Here is a 16,911-nt window from a genome sequence, read left to right as displayed (position 1 = left end):
CTCCACATGGTGCAAGGTTTTGGTGGACAAAAATTGAATTTCTCACAGTGAAATCGGTCAGAAAAATGGTAAAGTACGACTTTACCATTCGCCGTCGGATTGTTCACCAATTGGCGTCGGATTGTAATTTGAATGTACAAGAAAACCTAATTCCGCTACGAGGGAACTCAAACACAAACAAACCCCTTTTCCAGCATTTCTACCAGACCTACACGCGTAGGGGCAATAGCAAAGAATTAATACAATAATAAAAAAAAGGTGCTAGGGCCTTCACATTTTAATATAAGACCACTTATATTGCCCCTGGAAAAACGTCTTTCCAGCAATGCATTTCAGTTTAAAAGTGAAGCAGACTTTAAAGGGATTGGTGTAAGCTTGGTCTTTGTAAGCTGGCTTTCCCAGGTTCAGTGTTGCAGTGAATGAAGTCTACTTGCCATATGCGAACGATGCGATGTGAACGGGTCCCGATAACGCTATCGTGTTCTACTCTTAAGGGCGAAGCTTAAGCGTCCTTCAATTTTTGACAAAGGAAGACACAGTAGCATTGGCGAGCTTTTAATATGGAATATCGGAGTGCAGTACTGTTTCTTGGAGATAAACTGCACACAATTTGGGTGCAGTAAACAGGCTGTTCTCTGTGTGACCAGATGTAATTTTTGTTTCACATGTCAACAAGGCCATTGCAGCTTGCATTGATTACTGCATATAGCAATGCCGTTGTAGCTCATGTTGCTTACTGCTTAGAGTTTCATGCTACGAATGCTAGAGAGAAATCTGACGTTGGTGTCCGTCTTGTGTTCAGTTCAATTTTATTTTTAAAGGCAGCCATTTCAGGGTGTGTTACACATTTAGAATAAGAAAAACAAGCAGAGTGCTTTCACATTTTAAACACTAACATGTAGAACATCAAAAATACTTACCCTTGTTGAGTATTGCTGCCCAGATACCACCTAGATTTAGTGATGTCACTCTTGAGGGTTAGCAAGAGATGGGCATCCAAAAATAACTGGATACTATGAATTAGTTTATTATGCAAAACACTTCTCTAAGTTTAAATTTATGACTAGTGCAGAAGCCGAAACATCTTTCTTTCATTCTTTTACACTTCTAGTGTATTTTTCAGTGTTTTTATGGAGCTGTGTCAGCACTCAACAGCATTAAACCTAGGAGAACAATCATAGAGGTGGCAGTGTCTTTTCTTTTTCCTGCTGGAAGCCATGATTGCTACGGTAGTTAAATGACTGCAGCATCAGGTTTCTCTCTAGTAATCTTTGTACAAAACTATATGACTTGATGAACTGACATTGCTGCTGATAGAAAACAAGCACGCCATCTTCGACACGCTGCCCAACTGTGTGTTGTAACAAGACACACTTGGCACTTACTGGTCAATGCCAAGTGATTCCATTTTGCCTGGAAAATAATTGAATCCTTTATGTGCTGCCAGATTTTTTGTCCTCATGTGTGCTAATCTTTATTAAACCTGTCTTAAAATGTAAACTATGGGTCAAAGTGGGACTGCTTCTAGGCCACATACAAAACTAACACGGGATCAGGTACTAGTTCTTGACTGCTGTTACATTATGGGGACAGTAACTTTGGTTTGTGTGCAGCATAAATGATTTAACCTTCAGGATTGCAATTAGCTACATTTATGTTTAGCTGTAGTTTGTTCTAGTTTGCAAAGTTGTTTAACTCCAGCTAAATGATTGCGTCATCTTGGACGACTAGAAACTTGACGAAGGACTGTGAGAGACACAGTACAAGCTCTTTCACAATCCTCTGTGAAGTTTCTAGTCTTCAAAAAATGTACCAACTCACCCAGCTCTCTATTCTTGTGCCTCACCTTGATTTGTGGTGCAATAGAATCCCATTATAAGAATTCCTCATGTAAGAATCGTGCACTCTGCAAATTAGCTTTGCACGTCAGCACCTCCTAAAGCTGGTCTGGTATGAGCTAGTGAGATAATGCAGTGCTCACTGTGTTCACTAACTGTGCACTTGCTTGTGGGCAGACCTCATTCTGAAAGTCTAGTTCAATTTGTGTTGACATTATGGGTTGTTTATGGGCAGGAAACAATTCGAAGGAAGAAAACGGAGTAGTGATAATGCAAACTAAAATGGATGCTGAAAAGCATGACAAGGCTGTCAGTTGTGGCAAGAGGGCACTAATTTTCCAAGGATAATGCGTTGAGTAATTCCTGGAAAAGTGCATTCCGCCAAGATTAGTTTGCCTTCACAAACCTGTGGACTTCAAGTATTGCTTCAGAGCACATGTGGCGCTCTTGTTTGACACAAAGTATCATCACTAGTGGCCACCAAGACGGTGCCACGATCTAGTTTCACGGTGTCTATTGTACAGCTCATTTTCAGAGAGCCGAAGTGTTGTTAATTGGGTGCCTATGCTGTCGGAGGCAAATAAAAAATATAAACTTCACGTAACCAGTAAACGCCAGCACTTTTGGTCCACCACAAGGGCTTTAATCAGAGTCGTAACTAGGTCTCGTGAGTTGATACTAGAGGGCTTGGTTGCTTTCTCCAGAATCTTCGCATTATTACTGCGCAAAGTAAACGGAAAAAAAGGGACACTACTTGTGTCATTTATCATCTGACCACACCTTTTTTTTACTGGACAAAGCTTTCGATTATGATATAAAACATCAAAGTGATCTCACTTGTGGTGAAACTCCTGACGTTCATAAATTATAACGGGTTTCTACTGTACTGAACTAAGAGCCTATGAGCAAGCTAAAAAAAAATGAGCGGAGTAGATTCAGTAATGTGTTGCAGTACAGAAGACTTGCGTATCAAATTTTGGTATTCATATCTGGGTAGTGCTCCCCACCCTCGTCTTCTTTGCTGTCTTTACAGGGGTTTAGCGTATCTGGGATATGGCTATCTTGTAACCACTTCCAGAAAAACGTTTGGTTAGGTGACTTGTAAATGTCATATGAACATGAAAATGGTATCGCATGATACTTCTCCATGCCAAAAATGTGTAACTATTGTTAGCAACTAAGGAAATAATCAAAAAGGAGTATAATTATCCATAAACTCTTGGGTCTAATAAAGTGCACGATATATTACTACCAGTGCCATCTACAAAGTATGTGTGTGCCAACTTACACACAGACAGCAGGGTCTTCTGGACGTTCTCGCACACCCCACGCTTTCGCTGCACATGTCGAGTTTGCATGCCTCCAGAGAGTTGTCGCGAGTTGCAAAAGCTATCATAATGTAGGTTTCAACAAGGGAAAAAAATGAGAATTAGTCGCAGAGTAACTAAAACCTGCTGTACAGGCATAATCTGTGCGTCTATAGTCGAAAATTACCCACATTGCACCACAGACTGCACTATCTCCAGGATTCGTCCACATGGCCTCTTGGTCATAAAAAGAAAGGGTCGACGCTAAAGAAGTCAAGGTCGACGTAATTGTGCAGGAAATAAGATACAAAGTCAGTGAACAATGAACACGAAAAAGAGACCGAGTAGAGAGATATAATCAACATCTAATCATCGAATCATTTGAACCACCATGTACTCTTTGATATTTGCACTTGGTTGACTTTTTTATTTAGGGTGTTGATGCAGGTAAATATAAAGTGCAGTGTTTTTGTAGCTTAGCAGTAAATGTTGCTTGAGATCTAATACTGCACTGTCACCCCTTTTCATATTTAGCTGATGTGCATAGAGCAATTATGCAATAGTGAGGGCCTAGTTCTGTTGTTTCATGTGACACACCGAGTTGTCTTGAACTTACTTCAATTGGCTGTGTATCTTTTTCATTGCTTGGAGACAGTGATAAGATCTGGTACACGTTTAGAGGGTCTTGTGTAGTTTCAGGAACACATGGGAGTTGATTATCACTTTAGCAATGTGATTTGCTCACAAATGCAAGCGCTGAATGCAATGAATAGCTTGCAGCTGCAGTTATGTGAACATTGCACTGTGTTCAACGCACTGGAACTCTGCTTTCACTGCTATCGTAGAATGAAACGTCACAAATGTATAAATGTGAAATATTAATAGTTTGTGTCATGAATGCAGCCATGCTTCTCTGTGCTGCATAAAGGTGCATCTCTGTTGCCTCAGCTTAGTTCTCCGTGGTCTCGGCATTGGTTTTTTGTTTTAAAGAAAGAGTTGGAGTGGGAGGGAGGAGAACACAATACTAAGGGCATTAAGAAGGTGATTGCAGTTGCAGACGGGAGTGGTTCCACCAAAGAGGGAAATATGACATAGTTTATCTTGCTGTGGACTTAATTTCACCTTTATTTCTTGGTTTTCACCGTGAGATTCACAAAACGAGTGCGCATGCTCACGGGTGAAATACAAACTGGCCACTGGTTGAGCAGGAATGGGCGGTCTGTACATAGACAGATATGCACCCTTCACCGATACCTGTTCTACGAAATTCATGTGAAATGTCTGGGATCCACGTCCCATGAAGTTTGACACCACAACCTGAAAGTATAATGCTACGCCAAGTCCGTTCCATGCTTTCTTGACGCATTGACTGTTACAATGTTGTATCTTTGGTCACGAGCAGAGCGCTGTCACTCGCCGCTGGCTTGGTCCTGTCTTCACAGGGTGGAGAGGTTGTCGAGAAGCATGCTCGGTGTGCTGTCCTCTCTTGGCTTGCATTCGGTTTGGTTGGCTAATACTTGCTCCTCTCTGTCCTTTTTTTTTTTTTTTCTCTCTCTCTCTCACTTTGTGGTACCTGCTGGATTGGCTGCCACAGACCGCAGATCTGGCCAACTCGTCAGCCAGTGAGGATGACAAGATCAAGGCCATGATGTCCCAGTCGTCGCAGGAGTATGACCCTTCCAAGTGAGTGGTGGCCAGTCTTGGTTTCACACTACTATTAGCCGTTTGGGGCACTTTGCGCATTACAATATAGGATGTTCATAATAGAAATCAGCCTTCCCAGTTTATGCATAGTCGTGGCTGCCAATTTTCGGATTTTTTTATAAAGTTTATGAATTTGGGCTTGTTATGGTTTTACAAATGTTGCGTCAAGGTTTACGAAAGATACTTTTTGTGAAAATGTTTCTCGTTTGACAAATTCCTTCCGTTGAAAGCCAGTTCCTGAAGCAGGCAAAATCGGTAACAAATAAGTCAGGGAAAAGTCATCTTGTTCTGTAAAAAAAGTATGTTGCTTGTCAGTTTTTCCTGTTTCAAGTTTACTGCTGCTTGTGTACTGCATCTATAGGTTAATAAAGCGCCTATGTATCCCGCAAAAATTGTGTGCTCAGGGCAAACATTAACATAGTCTTGGTTTTGCAAACATTAACAAAAATGCGTACTATCCTCCCCCCCCTTCCTTCCCCTGTCCTTTTTCCAGCGTTGTGCCCGTAGGTTTTCTACACATTTTAAAATTCAGTGGTAGGCAGGTATGCATAGTGGCTCGAAAGAGGACAGGAGATGTTGCTATGTGACCAGTATCAGCTGCCTCAAAAGGTCACGCGTTACTGTAGCAATGCCAAGATGTGCGAGGGTCTCTGTAAGGGGCTGCAGCCATTGCTCTGTGACTTCAGTAGATTCACACGGGACAACAGAACTATCCGTGGTGTTTGATTGCTCTGCTAATTTGTACTATCTTGATCATGCAGGCAGCAACATTGGAGGGTGTATTTGAAGGCATTGATGTGACATTTTGTCGATTCTACGCAGGTACGTGAAGAGCCGTAGCATGACGGGGCCGCTGCCTCCTAACTACACCTGCTTTCGATGTGGCAAGAGTGGACACTGGATCAAGAATTGCCCCACCAACAATGTGAGAAATGACTCTATGGCCCTTTACTTGCAACTTTGTCAGCAGGTAGTTGTAAGGCTACAACAAATAAATAAATAGTTCCAATCATCTGTGTTGGAACCAAATAGCTCTAACCATTTATTATATTTTTGAAGTATGAGCAAGTTTATTTAATCACTTGAAGCCTTGCGGCGCTGCAATCTGCAGCACGATTATGAAATAAATGGTGCACTACATGTTGACTATCTATTGACTTTATGCTGCCACCATCTATGCTTTATCATATGTGTATGGTGGTTGCTCAAGTTTTGTGATAAATAGCTGGCAGTTAGTTTCCAGTGTAAGTGCCATTCACTGCCGCAAACATGTTTGCTTATGTTCTTTTAAGTGGAACTAGCAGCCATTTATGAGGCCTCCTCTGTTGCTTTGCAGAACAGTTCTCTTTGTTCTTTGTGCAGAACAACCAACAGTAGTAGCTGAGCAGCCGTAATGCTCTGCTGTTGTGTGCAAGCGTCAGAGGTTCAAATTACAGCTGCATTATGCTAGTTGCACAAGTGTTCCCAGCTGGGCTAGTTTGCTTACATTCAGCATGGCACACCTTGCAGATAACAGTGCAAGAGACGTGCATGAGACCTTTTACAGGGGAACCCCATTGATACCTTTCTCGCTGTTGCGTTTTCCTGGCTGTACGTAGCGTTTTTGTGGTCCCAACCTAAAGCCCACTGACTCTGTGTATTATGTTTTCATTTGATACGTCGCCATCTTTAATGTTCCTGCGTCTTGCATTGCATTTGAATGTTGCGGTCACATAAATTTAGCGTTGCAGAGGCAAATTCGTGCTCGCACATTGTTACGAAGACGATAATGTTCACTCACTATTAAGCCTGTCAAACCCCAACCGTGGCCCCGCACCAGAAGTATGTTATCGTCAGTACCAATGGAAGGGGGAGGGGGGGGGTGTCTCGGCAAAATTGTGATTTTTGCCAGTTCCCTAAAGTTGCCTTCATCGCAATAGAGCCGTGTTCTCGGTGAAACGTGTTAAGAGTAGAAAGTGGCGACTGTTGCGGAACATAGTATGTTTCCCTTTAACATGCGGGTGGCCTCCGGTCACAATATGAGTGCCATGACGTCTAGTAACTGTACTGGCAGCCATTGAGAGCTGTTTCCAATGTTGCTCCAGCAATTGGGCCTTCATGAATTTTACGTTTTCACTTCTGCCATGTCCCCCCCCCCCACTGTCCCTTGAAAAATGTGTCTGTGGACCTACTGTACACTGTTTATCTCCTTGTGCTCACTACAATACATCAAAGCATCTGTCATGTTCACACATTTTGTCCTGTCATCTCCACTGTTCACCACTTCGACTGATAAGGGCAGAATGCAAAAAAGGCTGGTGTATTTACATTTAGGTGTACGTTAAAAAAAACACACAGATGCAAAATTAATCTGGAGCCCCCTCTATATGTTGTCACTTTCTCACATTCGTTTGCTTTTTTTTTTTTGTGATTCATTTTTTGCTGGCATTGTTTTGCAGATCGAGGTGAAGCGGAGCACAGGCATCCCACGCAGCTTCATGGTGACCGTGGATGGTCCCGACCACAAGGGGGCGCTACTCACCAGCACGGGCGAGTTTGCCGTGCCGCTGATTGACCAGTGAGTGTGGTTGTCTCTTTTGTGCTTTGTTCTTTCTTATGCTTCAGCCAGGATATGCACGGCAGTTCTTCAGCCGCGTGCCGAAGAACTGCCGTGTGCTGAAGGGATCTCTTTGTATGTGGGTGTTCAGCCCATGTGCCACTGTCCTGTTGCTCTTGTTTGGAGCCACCTTGGTTTATATTATAACCGGCTTGCGTCGATGTGTGTGTGCAGCGAGGCTTACAAGGAGGTCAAGAAGGAGAAGCCTCCCTTTGTGCGGGAACCCACGCCGGAACCCGTGCAGGAGCCGCAGCTGCCGGACGAGCTGCTCTGCATGATCTGCCACGACCTGCTACAGGACGCCGTGCTCATCCCCTGCTGCGGCAACAGCTTCTGCGATGAGTGTGAGTAGTGCTTTCTACTTAGCTGCACTCGAAGCACTGGGTGTTCACTTTGTTAGGTGGGCATCTGCATCGGAGCATGAAGTGGAGACACAGGAGGTGCTTGCAGATGGAAGAGGAGGACGAGTGTTACAGTCAAACTTCGATATAATAAACACGGATATAATGAAGCGAGGGATCTGCCGGAGACTGGTAACGCTTCTCACGTTCTCACGTGTCCATCGTTAAGGTCACATTTTCGCACAGGTCATCGTGTGAGTTGGGACATGTGTAATCTCACGTCGTATAATCGAGGTTTTTAATGCATTGTCTCTGTGGCAAGTTCGCTGGGATTGCATTATCGTAAAACCTGGGACGTCGTAAAATATGGGTACACATAACCAGGGTTCCGCTGTATAAGGGAGTTCATAAGCAAACTTGGAGCTCCATCCTCGAGACAGTCTGGTTTTTAAATTTCCGTGCTCTGTGTTGTGCAGGTGTGCGCCAGGCACTTCTGGACTCTGAGCAGCACGAGTGCCCCGTCTGCCACGAGACTGACATTTCACCCAACAATCTCATCCCCAACCGCTTCCTGCGCACTGCTGTGCTCAACTTCAAGAATGAAACGGGATACACACGGATCCGACGGGGGCAGCTGTCAGCTGCTTCTGCCAGTGCCGCCGAAGCAGCCGCCACAGGGGCCACTAGTACTAGCGCAGCTTCGTCACCGCGGATTGCAGGTGGCGAAGAAGGCTCGGTCACCCCTCCCCCAACACAGTCCGATGAACAGGATGCTGACAAGAAGTCATCACCCGCGAAGAAGGCCCCAGCGAGCCTCACGGAGGAGAAGACAGCCAGAGAAGGGGCAGATGATGGCACTTCGTTGGAAGTGGCAGGGGCCACCAGTGTGGACGACACGAGCCGGAGCCCGGGCATAGGGTGAGTTGTAGTTGCCTCGTTGTACGTGCTGGTCACTGGTAGCCAGGCAACGCTGCAAAGGCTGTCCTACATGGTGTGTTTAGCATGCAAATTACGGGAATTGCTATAGATCAGGTGACATTTTCAACTTCCATGTGTTGTCATGTTGGCCTCAGCCAGAAAGTAACCTGTGTGTGAATGGAACACTATGTTGGTTGAACATCAAACCTGGGCTATGTGCTGAGTTTACATGGAAATTCAGCTTTTTGTGCAGCCCCTCTGCATCGCAAACGTTTGATGCTGATAGTCTGATAATACAGCCTGTGTTTGTCAGTATGCAAAGTGGTCAAATGATGAAAGATGACAGGGAAAGCAAGTCTCAGCGTGGAGGTGATACAGCCTAGTTGAGATCATTTAACTTCATGGTAGCTCTCTGTGCAAGTTTTAATCTAACTCTCCTCTCAGTATCAGTTGGACAGTGCCAGTGGCACCTGTTCACCAAGGGTGCTTGACCAAACTGCATGCATAAAAACTTTCATGGAACCTTTTGACGTCCTGCTTTTGTCTCTTAGCACACCTAGCGAGAACCCGCCGGGAACGCCCCTTGCGGACGAGAATCCCGACGAGCCTGCGGGGCCAAGCCTGGATGAGGCTCTGACCATGTCGCCCCAACACCGGTCTCACGACGAGAACTCGCCACCGTCTCGCACGCACCACACGGGCGGCAGCCCGTCGTCACTCGGCAACGGCGAGGAGAGCGTGTGCGCCATTGCCACTATCACAACACGAGTGCCATCGTACACAGGACCTATCACGGTGAGGGGCATTGTGGTCCTGCCTGCCCAGGCACTCCTCCCTGTTAGCCTCTTTCCATAACGCGAATATTGGCATTGTGGGGCTGAGTATCTCTTGGAAACAAAGCACATTTACTGCCCATTGGATGCAGTAGCACGGCCAGCTAGCCAAAAAATTAGCTTATTGACGAGAGACATTGAGGAATCTGTTTTAGGCTTGCGTGAATATTCGATCTAATATTGTGCTATTTGATGTTCACATTTGCTCAAATTTCAGTATTTGAAGTTGTCAGTGTTCTAAACGAATGAATATATACGAGTTTTTTGCATTAAGTCGCACTCCAAAGAGTCGCAAAAAGTTTGCCACCCATCGGTGATCGGGCCCGCAATCATGGGCGTGGGCAAGACTGAAGATCGCAGTGGCAGCGAGCATGCGTACCAAGTTCATATGAGTGCTTACTTAATGGAACGGGTTAAACTCTCGTGTCAACAGAAAGCCTCAGGCTGAATTTGCATAACACCGCATAAACAGCCAGCATCGTGCAGTGAAGGTCGCACTCCACAGCATTGTGCAGGTGCATGACAGGCAAACACAAAACGCTCCTGCGGTCTTAACCACCACAAAATTTTGAGCAGACTGAGGCACTTCAGTGAGCGAGAGCCTGTAAACAAATGTTCTGTGCTGCTGGAGTTTTAAGAAATGTTGAGCTTGCATTGTGGCGTGAAAATATCTGAATAACGACACTTTGAAAATAAGCTGACTTCAGAGATCAACCTGTTTCTTTTTTTTTGGCAAGTAAGCCAATGTGTTTCTTTTTTTTTATATATATATTTGTCAACATTTTTGACCCTTGTGTCAAGGTATTATGCAAATACCACAACTATTCAAACTATTCGCTTCAAAATTATTTGATACTAATAACTGTTTCCTTCAACTTCGCTTCGAACCAAAAAATTGATATTCGCACAAGCCTACAAATGATGTCCGTTCGAATCACCACATGTGGATAGCAAGCAAATGTTTGCCCGTGCCTGGTTCCTACTGCTGTCTAACAAAACGGCACTTCTGGTGCCGTGCTCAGAAGCTAAATGGAAAGCTTCCTATGGGGTAGTCTTGTTACCACAACGCTGTCGGCAAGTGTTGAGGTGGGTATGCATGGATCAATGTCCCTCAGTCTAAGAGGAAAAAAAGCGACCTTCAATCGTGCCTGGCTAATATGTGGCACCAGGTGCCACTAGCATCGCAGAGCTTGCGCCATCTCTTGTCGTTCCTATAGTAACTACATTGGGTGGCTCCTGCCATAGCATGTGTGTCAATGCGAGGAGGCCAAACATTGGGTGCCGCGAGATTGTGCGGGGAATACTATTGTCATGGGACTGTAGAGTCGAGCGTTCCTAAAGAATGTAGCAGACTACGATGCAAAGAAAATCGATTAGGTTTTTTTTTTGGGGGGGGGGGGGGGGGAGAAAGATTCGCAGTAGGAAAATAATCGGTTTGAATCATCGGTAGGAAGTCATCGGTTTGAACCTGGTGCCACTGCCTTCCCAGGGCAGTTTGCTGTACCAAGTGAGCTAACGGGCACGCACTTATTAGTCGGCAAGGGCAGATTGAGAACTCTTAAGTGCGGGAAATTGACTGTCGAAATAAAACAGATGCCTTTGATGGTGAGAATATCGTTGAGAAAGCAGCACGTGGAGTGAGTAGGGGAAACTGAACTTTTTTTTTTTTTGCTTGCACTCATGCAGATGCCAGGACGTTCAAACCGAGACGCTTCAATGGACCATCCTAGGGTGCCATCTGGGCGAGGTGAGCCACTCAAACACTTTTTGTTTGCTCATTGCACCATTGTCTTGCCATGCATGTGTTGTCCATGATTTCATGCAGTTTTGCCACAATATTGTGGCTTGTGAAAGAAAGGCTTGGGCCCGGAATGACATATCGGGAAATTTCCATCTCGGGGATCAAACTTGAACCTTCTGCTGACGTTTTGTAGAAGCACCTGTAGTGGAATTGTGAAGCTGCGTCTCCTTTTCTGTAAATACCCAACCCACCGGACTACTTCAGTGGAACAGAAGAATTACAGAATGGTGAAGCCAACAAAATGCTTTTTTTCTTGGATATGCTAAAAGTGACCACGAAGAAAACAAGAAGGCTACATCACACAGTCAATGACTTTCCGGACGCCTGATAATTTTGTTGCCTTTGCGTATGAGAACGTCTGAAATTTTTGACGCAAAAAAACCTTCGCCGTCCGATTTTCTGTTACTTTTTGCCATGACTGCAGGTCTGAGGTGGCATTAATCGAAGCCACCACTGCCGGCTTTTTATCTCGCCGCCTCAAAACGGCGGTCTCGCACACAGATCAGCACAGATCTGCTGGTAGCCTTAGCCACCACTGCGGCAATGCTAGGCCTAGCTACTTCGACGTTCGCTACCAAGCGTCTTGCTGTTCAGTGTCGTGTTTTTCATTGAAACAATTTGTCGCTGTTAGCAATGGCGCCCACTCCATCTTTGTAATCCTCGCCAGTGGCTTCGAACCCCGGAAAGCACGGCGCGTTGCCTAATGCTGGTTCCCGAAAGTCAGCTTCGCATCGATACAGTAGTGTTACGCGGTGAAGCATACCAAGAGTCGGAAGGGGCAATTGTGGCGGGACACGGTATGTTACCCTTAATTATACACGCGTGCACCCGCCGTCTCCTATCACAGTACGAGCACCGATACGCCTAATGAGTGTACTGGCAGGCCTTTAGAGCTATTTCGGACGTGCCTGTGGAGATTTGAGGCCTTGGGGGCAGTCAAAATCATGCATTCATTTTTTTTTAACCTTTTTGCGGCCCCTAGGGAGTCTGAAAAATCAGACTTCGATTATTTCCAGTCATTGCCTTTATATAGCAACAGAAGCTTATAGACCCTTTTCATCGTTACGATCATTATCTTGAAAAATTCGGTATTCTGAAGTTTTCAGTACGGAAATATTTTTACATTGAAACTATAAGCAGTCAGCAGGGCATTACTGAAAAGTTTGTTAATCTGAAATGTTTGTTAATGTGGTGTTCGCAGTAACAAGGTTTCACTGTATTCATTTTTTATACATACGTGCACCTGCCATCTCTGTCACAGTACGAAAACTTTTATGCCTCATAAGTGCACTGACAGGCCTTCAGGGCTATTGCCGATGTGCCTGTGGTGATATGAGCCCTTTTGGGCAGTAAAAGGCAAGCATTCATTTTTTCGGACTGTTTTATTGTGTGTATGTTTTCGCGGCCCCTGGGGAGTCCGAAATGGGACGTTGACTGTACTACAAGCAAAGTGTGCTTGCTCACATTGTTTGAAAAATTGGCCACGCCAACATTAATTGGCCACGCCAACATTAGTTGGCCAAACTGGCTCTCAGGAAAGCTAGCTTTACAGCTATACAGGTCAGGCACCCAAGAAACTTAAAAAGCCAGGCTGCCCACTTTGGTTATTCTTTCTGTGAAGAGTATTTCCTTTTTGCTTAATGCAGGGCTGACCAGCCCACGTTCAAGGCATAACTTTTCTAAATTTGGATTTGGCAAGTTTGCCAAATAGTGACTCATGGTTTCATGTCTATTTTCTTAAATTTAACATTTTATACAAAAATGAAATTTCGGCAAAGCTGTGGATTGTAAAGTGACTGATTTGCAATTTTGATACAGCCGACGCCGTGGAAAAACGTGATAAGCCAGTTTAATATAGGGGGCATGAAACAATGAATTTCAATAGGTGGTGTCCAAATCTATGCTCCATAGGGTGGCGCCCTCTACATTTAAAATGCGGATCATAAAGGCTATACTGTTGCTGGTTGAATGTGGCATAAGCGATTTTGGGAGCCGGAAATGCGTCATAGACGTCAGATTTTGGACACCACCTGTTTATGATAAAGCTTGCGCAGTATAGCTGGAGACGTTATGGCTCTTGCTTTTGGTTTGTTTATATAGTTGTTATTTATTTCTGAGACAAGTGGCATTGATGATTTTGCAGAGATTTGAAGCTGTATTAGTGACACTTTTTTTCCCCTTCTCTTTCGTTCTTAAATGGCTAACCAGGGTTGCTCTCCCACCACGGAAGATGGTTGTCTCCAAATTGTCTACCACCACTAAACCAGCAAGCGCATTTGTGTAAATCACATGAGGAATCTTATTTAATCGTTTTTGCATGCATTTCATCTTAAGCACTGACTTGTGATGGGATCTGCTGTTTTTGGGGTGCGGCATCCTTTACAATTTGCCTGTTTTAAGACTGTGGTTAGACTTCTAGCGATGTTGCTTTGCTGGTAACATTGTGAAGGCCTTAAGGAAAGGGGGGGAAAAGGGGAGGGGGGATGGCAGTATGCATACCGTATTTTTGCTCGTATAAGTCTGCACCAAAAATGCTAGAAATTCTTCAAAGTTTTAATTATCTCCTAAAGAACCCCGCCCTCTCCCCACCCCTGCGTGTTGAAGCTCCCTTCTCCCCTCCTTCATGGTCGCCCATTCTCTTCTGCATTTAGTAGTAAGCGAATAGTGCATGTGGGGCCAGCAAACTTGTATGTACATCACTAGTTCCCACGGTGGAGCTCCCTTGGTTCGCGCGAGGAGCTAAGTTACACGGCGGGGCATGGAATCACCGTTGGGATTTTCAGCTCGGTCACGTTTGCTCCGTCGCCGTTGCCCATGCGAGGGCTGCTCCGTCTACGATGTCATCCTCTGTCGTGTGAATGCATGTCCATTGTGTGAATCCAGCTGTATCAGCATCACCAAGGGGGATGGGGGGGTGAGGTGATATGTGGAAGAGTCGTGCGTCCGTGAACGGGCAGGGCGTTTTTGTATGCAATTATTTCTGCAGGCTATACATGCCTTGCTTTCTTTAATTTTCTTTTGGTTGGTGTAATTGGGGGAGCGGGTTATACGCAGCAAAATACGGTGTGTGCTTAAGTTGCGTACTTCCAGAGAACTCTTTTTAGCAGTGAAGGAAATTCTACAGGGGCAGAGTATCTGCACATATGTTACTGGCACCAAGTAATCCAGCAGTTTGACAGCACGTTCTGTTTTGGCTTCTCGGAGGAGATACTGAATAAGAGTAGCTTGCCATTTGCTACAGTTTCGCATTTATAAACACGGGAGAACAAATAAACTTTTAAGTACTATAACACCACACTCTTTTATAACAAAAATTTATGATAATGCTTGGTATGCCAACCAAAGTAGCCAAGACGTGGCACTGAGTCGTTTAGAGGGCACTCAGTTTTCGTCCAAGGGAGGCTAACTTTGGTGAGCTGTGTAAACTTTTCTATTTCAGTGTTGCAGGAGAATGCAGTAGAAGTGGTGCATTGAAGTGAATACCACTAAGCCTACAATTCTTTAAATTAAAATCTGCTAGAAGCACAATTAGTGGATATGTCTTACTATTGCATTGGATTTGTGGTAGGAAATTTCTTCCTGCCTATAACTGCCTCTGTTAAAGGGGCCCTGAACCACTTTTTATCGAAGTGGTGAAATGCACTTGAAGTGAAAATAGGCTATTTCAGAATCACTTTGCCACAAAAAGTACTTCAATGCGTTCAATAGAAGCGGAGTTATTGGCAATCAAACACAGCCTCCGCTGTGCTCCCCTTCCTCCTTCAATGCCATGCACTGCGAAGGCTACGGCGGAGTGGGGCGAGGCCACAACGCTCCGCCTCGGAAATGCCACCGTGGCGCGCAGTTCAAATTTCATTTTGGACTTCCGATTTTGGTGCCTACGAAACGCTAAACGTAAGCCAAATGCAGTTGTCCTTAGCGAGCCGCAGTGCGCTTAGCCACTGGACTCGTGGCGGCACCTCGCTGCGGCCTTGGTGTAATCGACCGCAGCGACCAATAGCAGCCGTGTATTGGAGTGTACTTTGTTACGAAATAAAGCACACAGAAAAGAGTCGGGGTCATGGGGTCTTTTGAAACGAGAGCGTTTTAGAGAAAGGCGACTTTGCCTTCCGCTTGTGTGCTCCATGGACCGTGTACGACAGCAGAACTTGGCTGAGATGCTCACAACAGTGTATGCTACCTGCGGGCTATGTTATTTCACCAAGCCCGAGGTGTGGTTCGGGGCCCCTTTAAAGGGAAAGTCAAAGCACACATATGTTTGATCGCTGTTCATAGTCGTAGGACTGAAGTCTCTATACTAATTGTGCTTCTAGCGGGTTTTCATTTAAAGAATTATGGGCTTAGTGGTATTCACTTCAATGCACCACTTCTATTGCGTTCTTCTGCAACACTGCAGTAGGAAAGGTTGCACAGTTAGCCTACCTTCCTTGGCTAACGGCCCTCTGAAGGACACTGTGCCATGTTGTGGCTACCTTGGGCGGCATACTAAGCGTTACCATAGAAGTTTCATAACCCGAAAGAATAAGTTGCTAAACTATCCTGACAACACTGATGGGTGTATTTTATGTGTTATTTTAGTATAATTGCTGTGCTTACTAAGATGGCTTATATTTCCCGTTATATTTTCAGGAGCGCTGTCATACTTGCATGCTCTGCCTCCATAGCCTTCCTTTCACTGTCACAAAGTTTGTCTGTGAGCATAGCATCAGTTGAGGCACACACCTGTAGCATTGTGCTCAGCATCAGCAATGTTTAAAACTTGCCGTAGGTTTATCAAATATTTGCAAGGTGGACAGACAGACTCTGGATGAACTTGCTGTTGAAGCCATTTTATTGCTTGGATACTGCAACATACCAAAGAAAACAATACAAACATCTGTGGCTTCTCGTAAGTCAGACTTGATTGCAAAGGAGGTTGGCTGAAAGCGACTCGCTGTACTATGCTGAAGACAGTGCAAGGCTGTAGTGTGTAACGTGATCGTGCACATGGTGGCCCAAGAGGGCATTTTCTTAGTAGCTGTCTTATGCATGTGCACACAATGAAAACTTGGATGATTGGGGGTCACGTGATGTTGCAAATGAAATGGCAGTCAGCGTCAAAGCTTTCTAACCTACTGTGTAAATGAACAGCAAGGTCCAGTGATGAAACAGTACGATCCTGATCAAATTACAGTCAAATATTGTTAATTCGAACACGCTTAATTTGAACTGCCGGTTTATTCGAACTGATGCTGTGGTCGCGTCAAAGTTGTGTGCATTCCAATGGGCGAAAACACTCGGTAATTCGAACGCAAAAGCATTTGCGACGGTTAATTCGAACATACCGTGCACCGACAATGCTCTCAGCAGCGTGCCAAATAACGCGGCGGCGCCTCCGACCAGCTTTGCTCCGACACTGCCATAGAGCAAAAGCTTAGGAGAGACCCCTCAATGCAGCGGCGGAGGCCCTGTCCGGCCAACGAAACTGCCCACGCCTGCAAATGCTCGCTTCCCGATAACGGCAGAAAACAAAACTTCAGGGAGCGGGCTAAGCCGGCGCCGGCACAGCGGCGGCGCGCGCATGGAGACCGTCG

General features: G+C 45.2%; 1 protein-coding gene across 6 annotated transcripts in view; it reads left to right on the top strand.

Moving 5' to 3' along the window:
* Positions 1-16,911, top strand: part of LOC119453526 (E3 ubiquitin-protein ligase RBBP6) — a 94,914-nt gene that overhangs the window by 59,193 nt on the left and 18,810 nt on the right. For all 6 annotated transcript variants that reach the window (XM_049668222.1, XM_049668224.1, XM_049668223.1 and 3 more), the window contains 7 exons: positions 4,740-4,828; positions 5,672-5,774; positions 7,288-7,406; positions 7,620-7,789; positions 8,263-8,704; positions 9,256-9,499; positions 11,224-11,284. In XM_049668222.1, the coding sequence (XP_049524179.1) occupies positions 4,740-4,828; positions 5,672-5,774; positions 7,288-7,406; positions 7,620-7,789; positions 8,263-8,704; positions 9,256-9,499; positions 11,224-11,284 (1,228 nt within the window). The remainder of the gene's footprint in view (positions 1-4,739; positions 4,829-5,671; positions 5,775-7,287; positions 7,407-7,619; positions 7,790-8,262; positions 8,705-9,255; positions 9,500-11,223; positions 11,285-16,911) is intronic.

Source organism: Dermacentor silvarum, chromosome 5, assembly GCF_013339745.2.
Source record: "Dermacentor silvarum isolate Dsil-2018 chromosome 5, BIME_Dsil_1.4, whole genome shotgun sequence".
Classification (NCBI taxonomy): Eukaryota; Metazoa; Arthropoda; class Arachnida; order Ixodida; family Ixodidae; genus Dermacentor; species Dermacentor silvarum.
The sequence above is the reverse complement of the archived record's forward strand: the minus strand, read 5'-3'. Positions and strand labels throughout refer to the sequence as shown.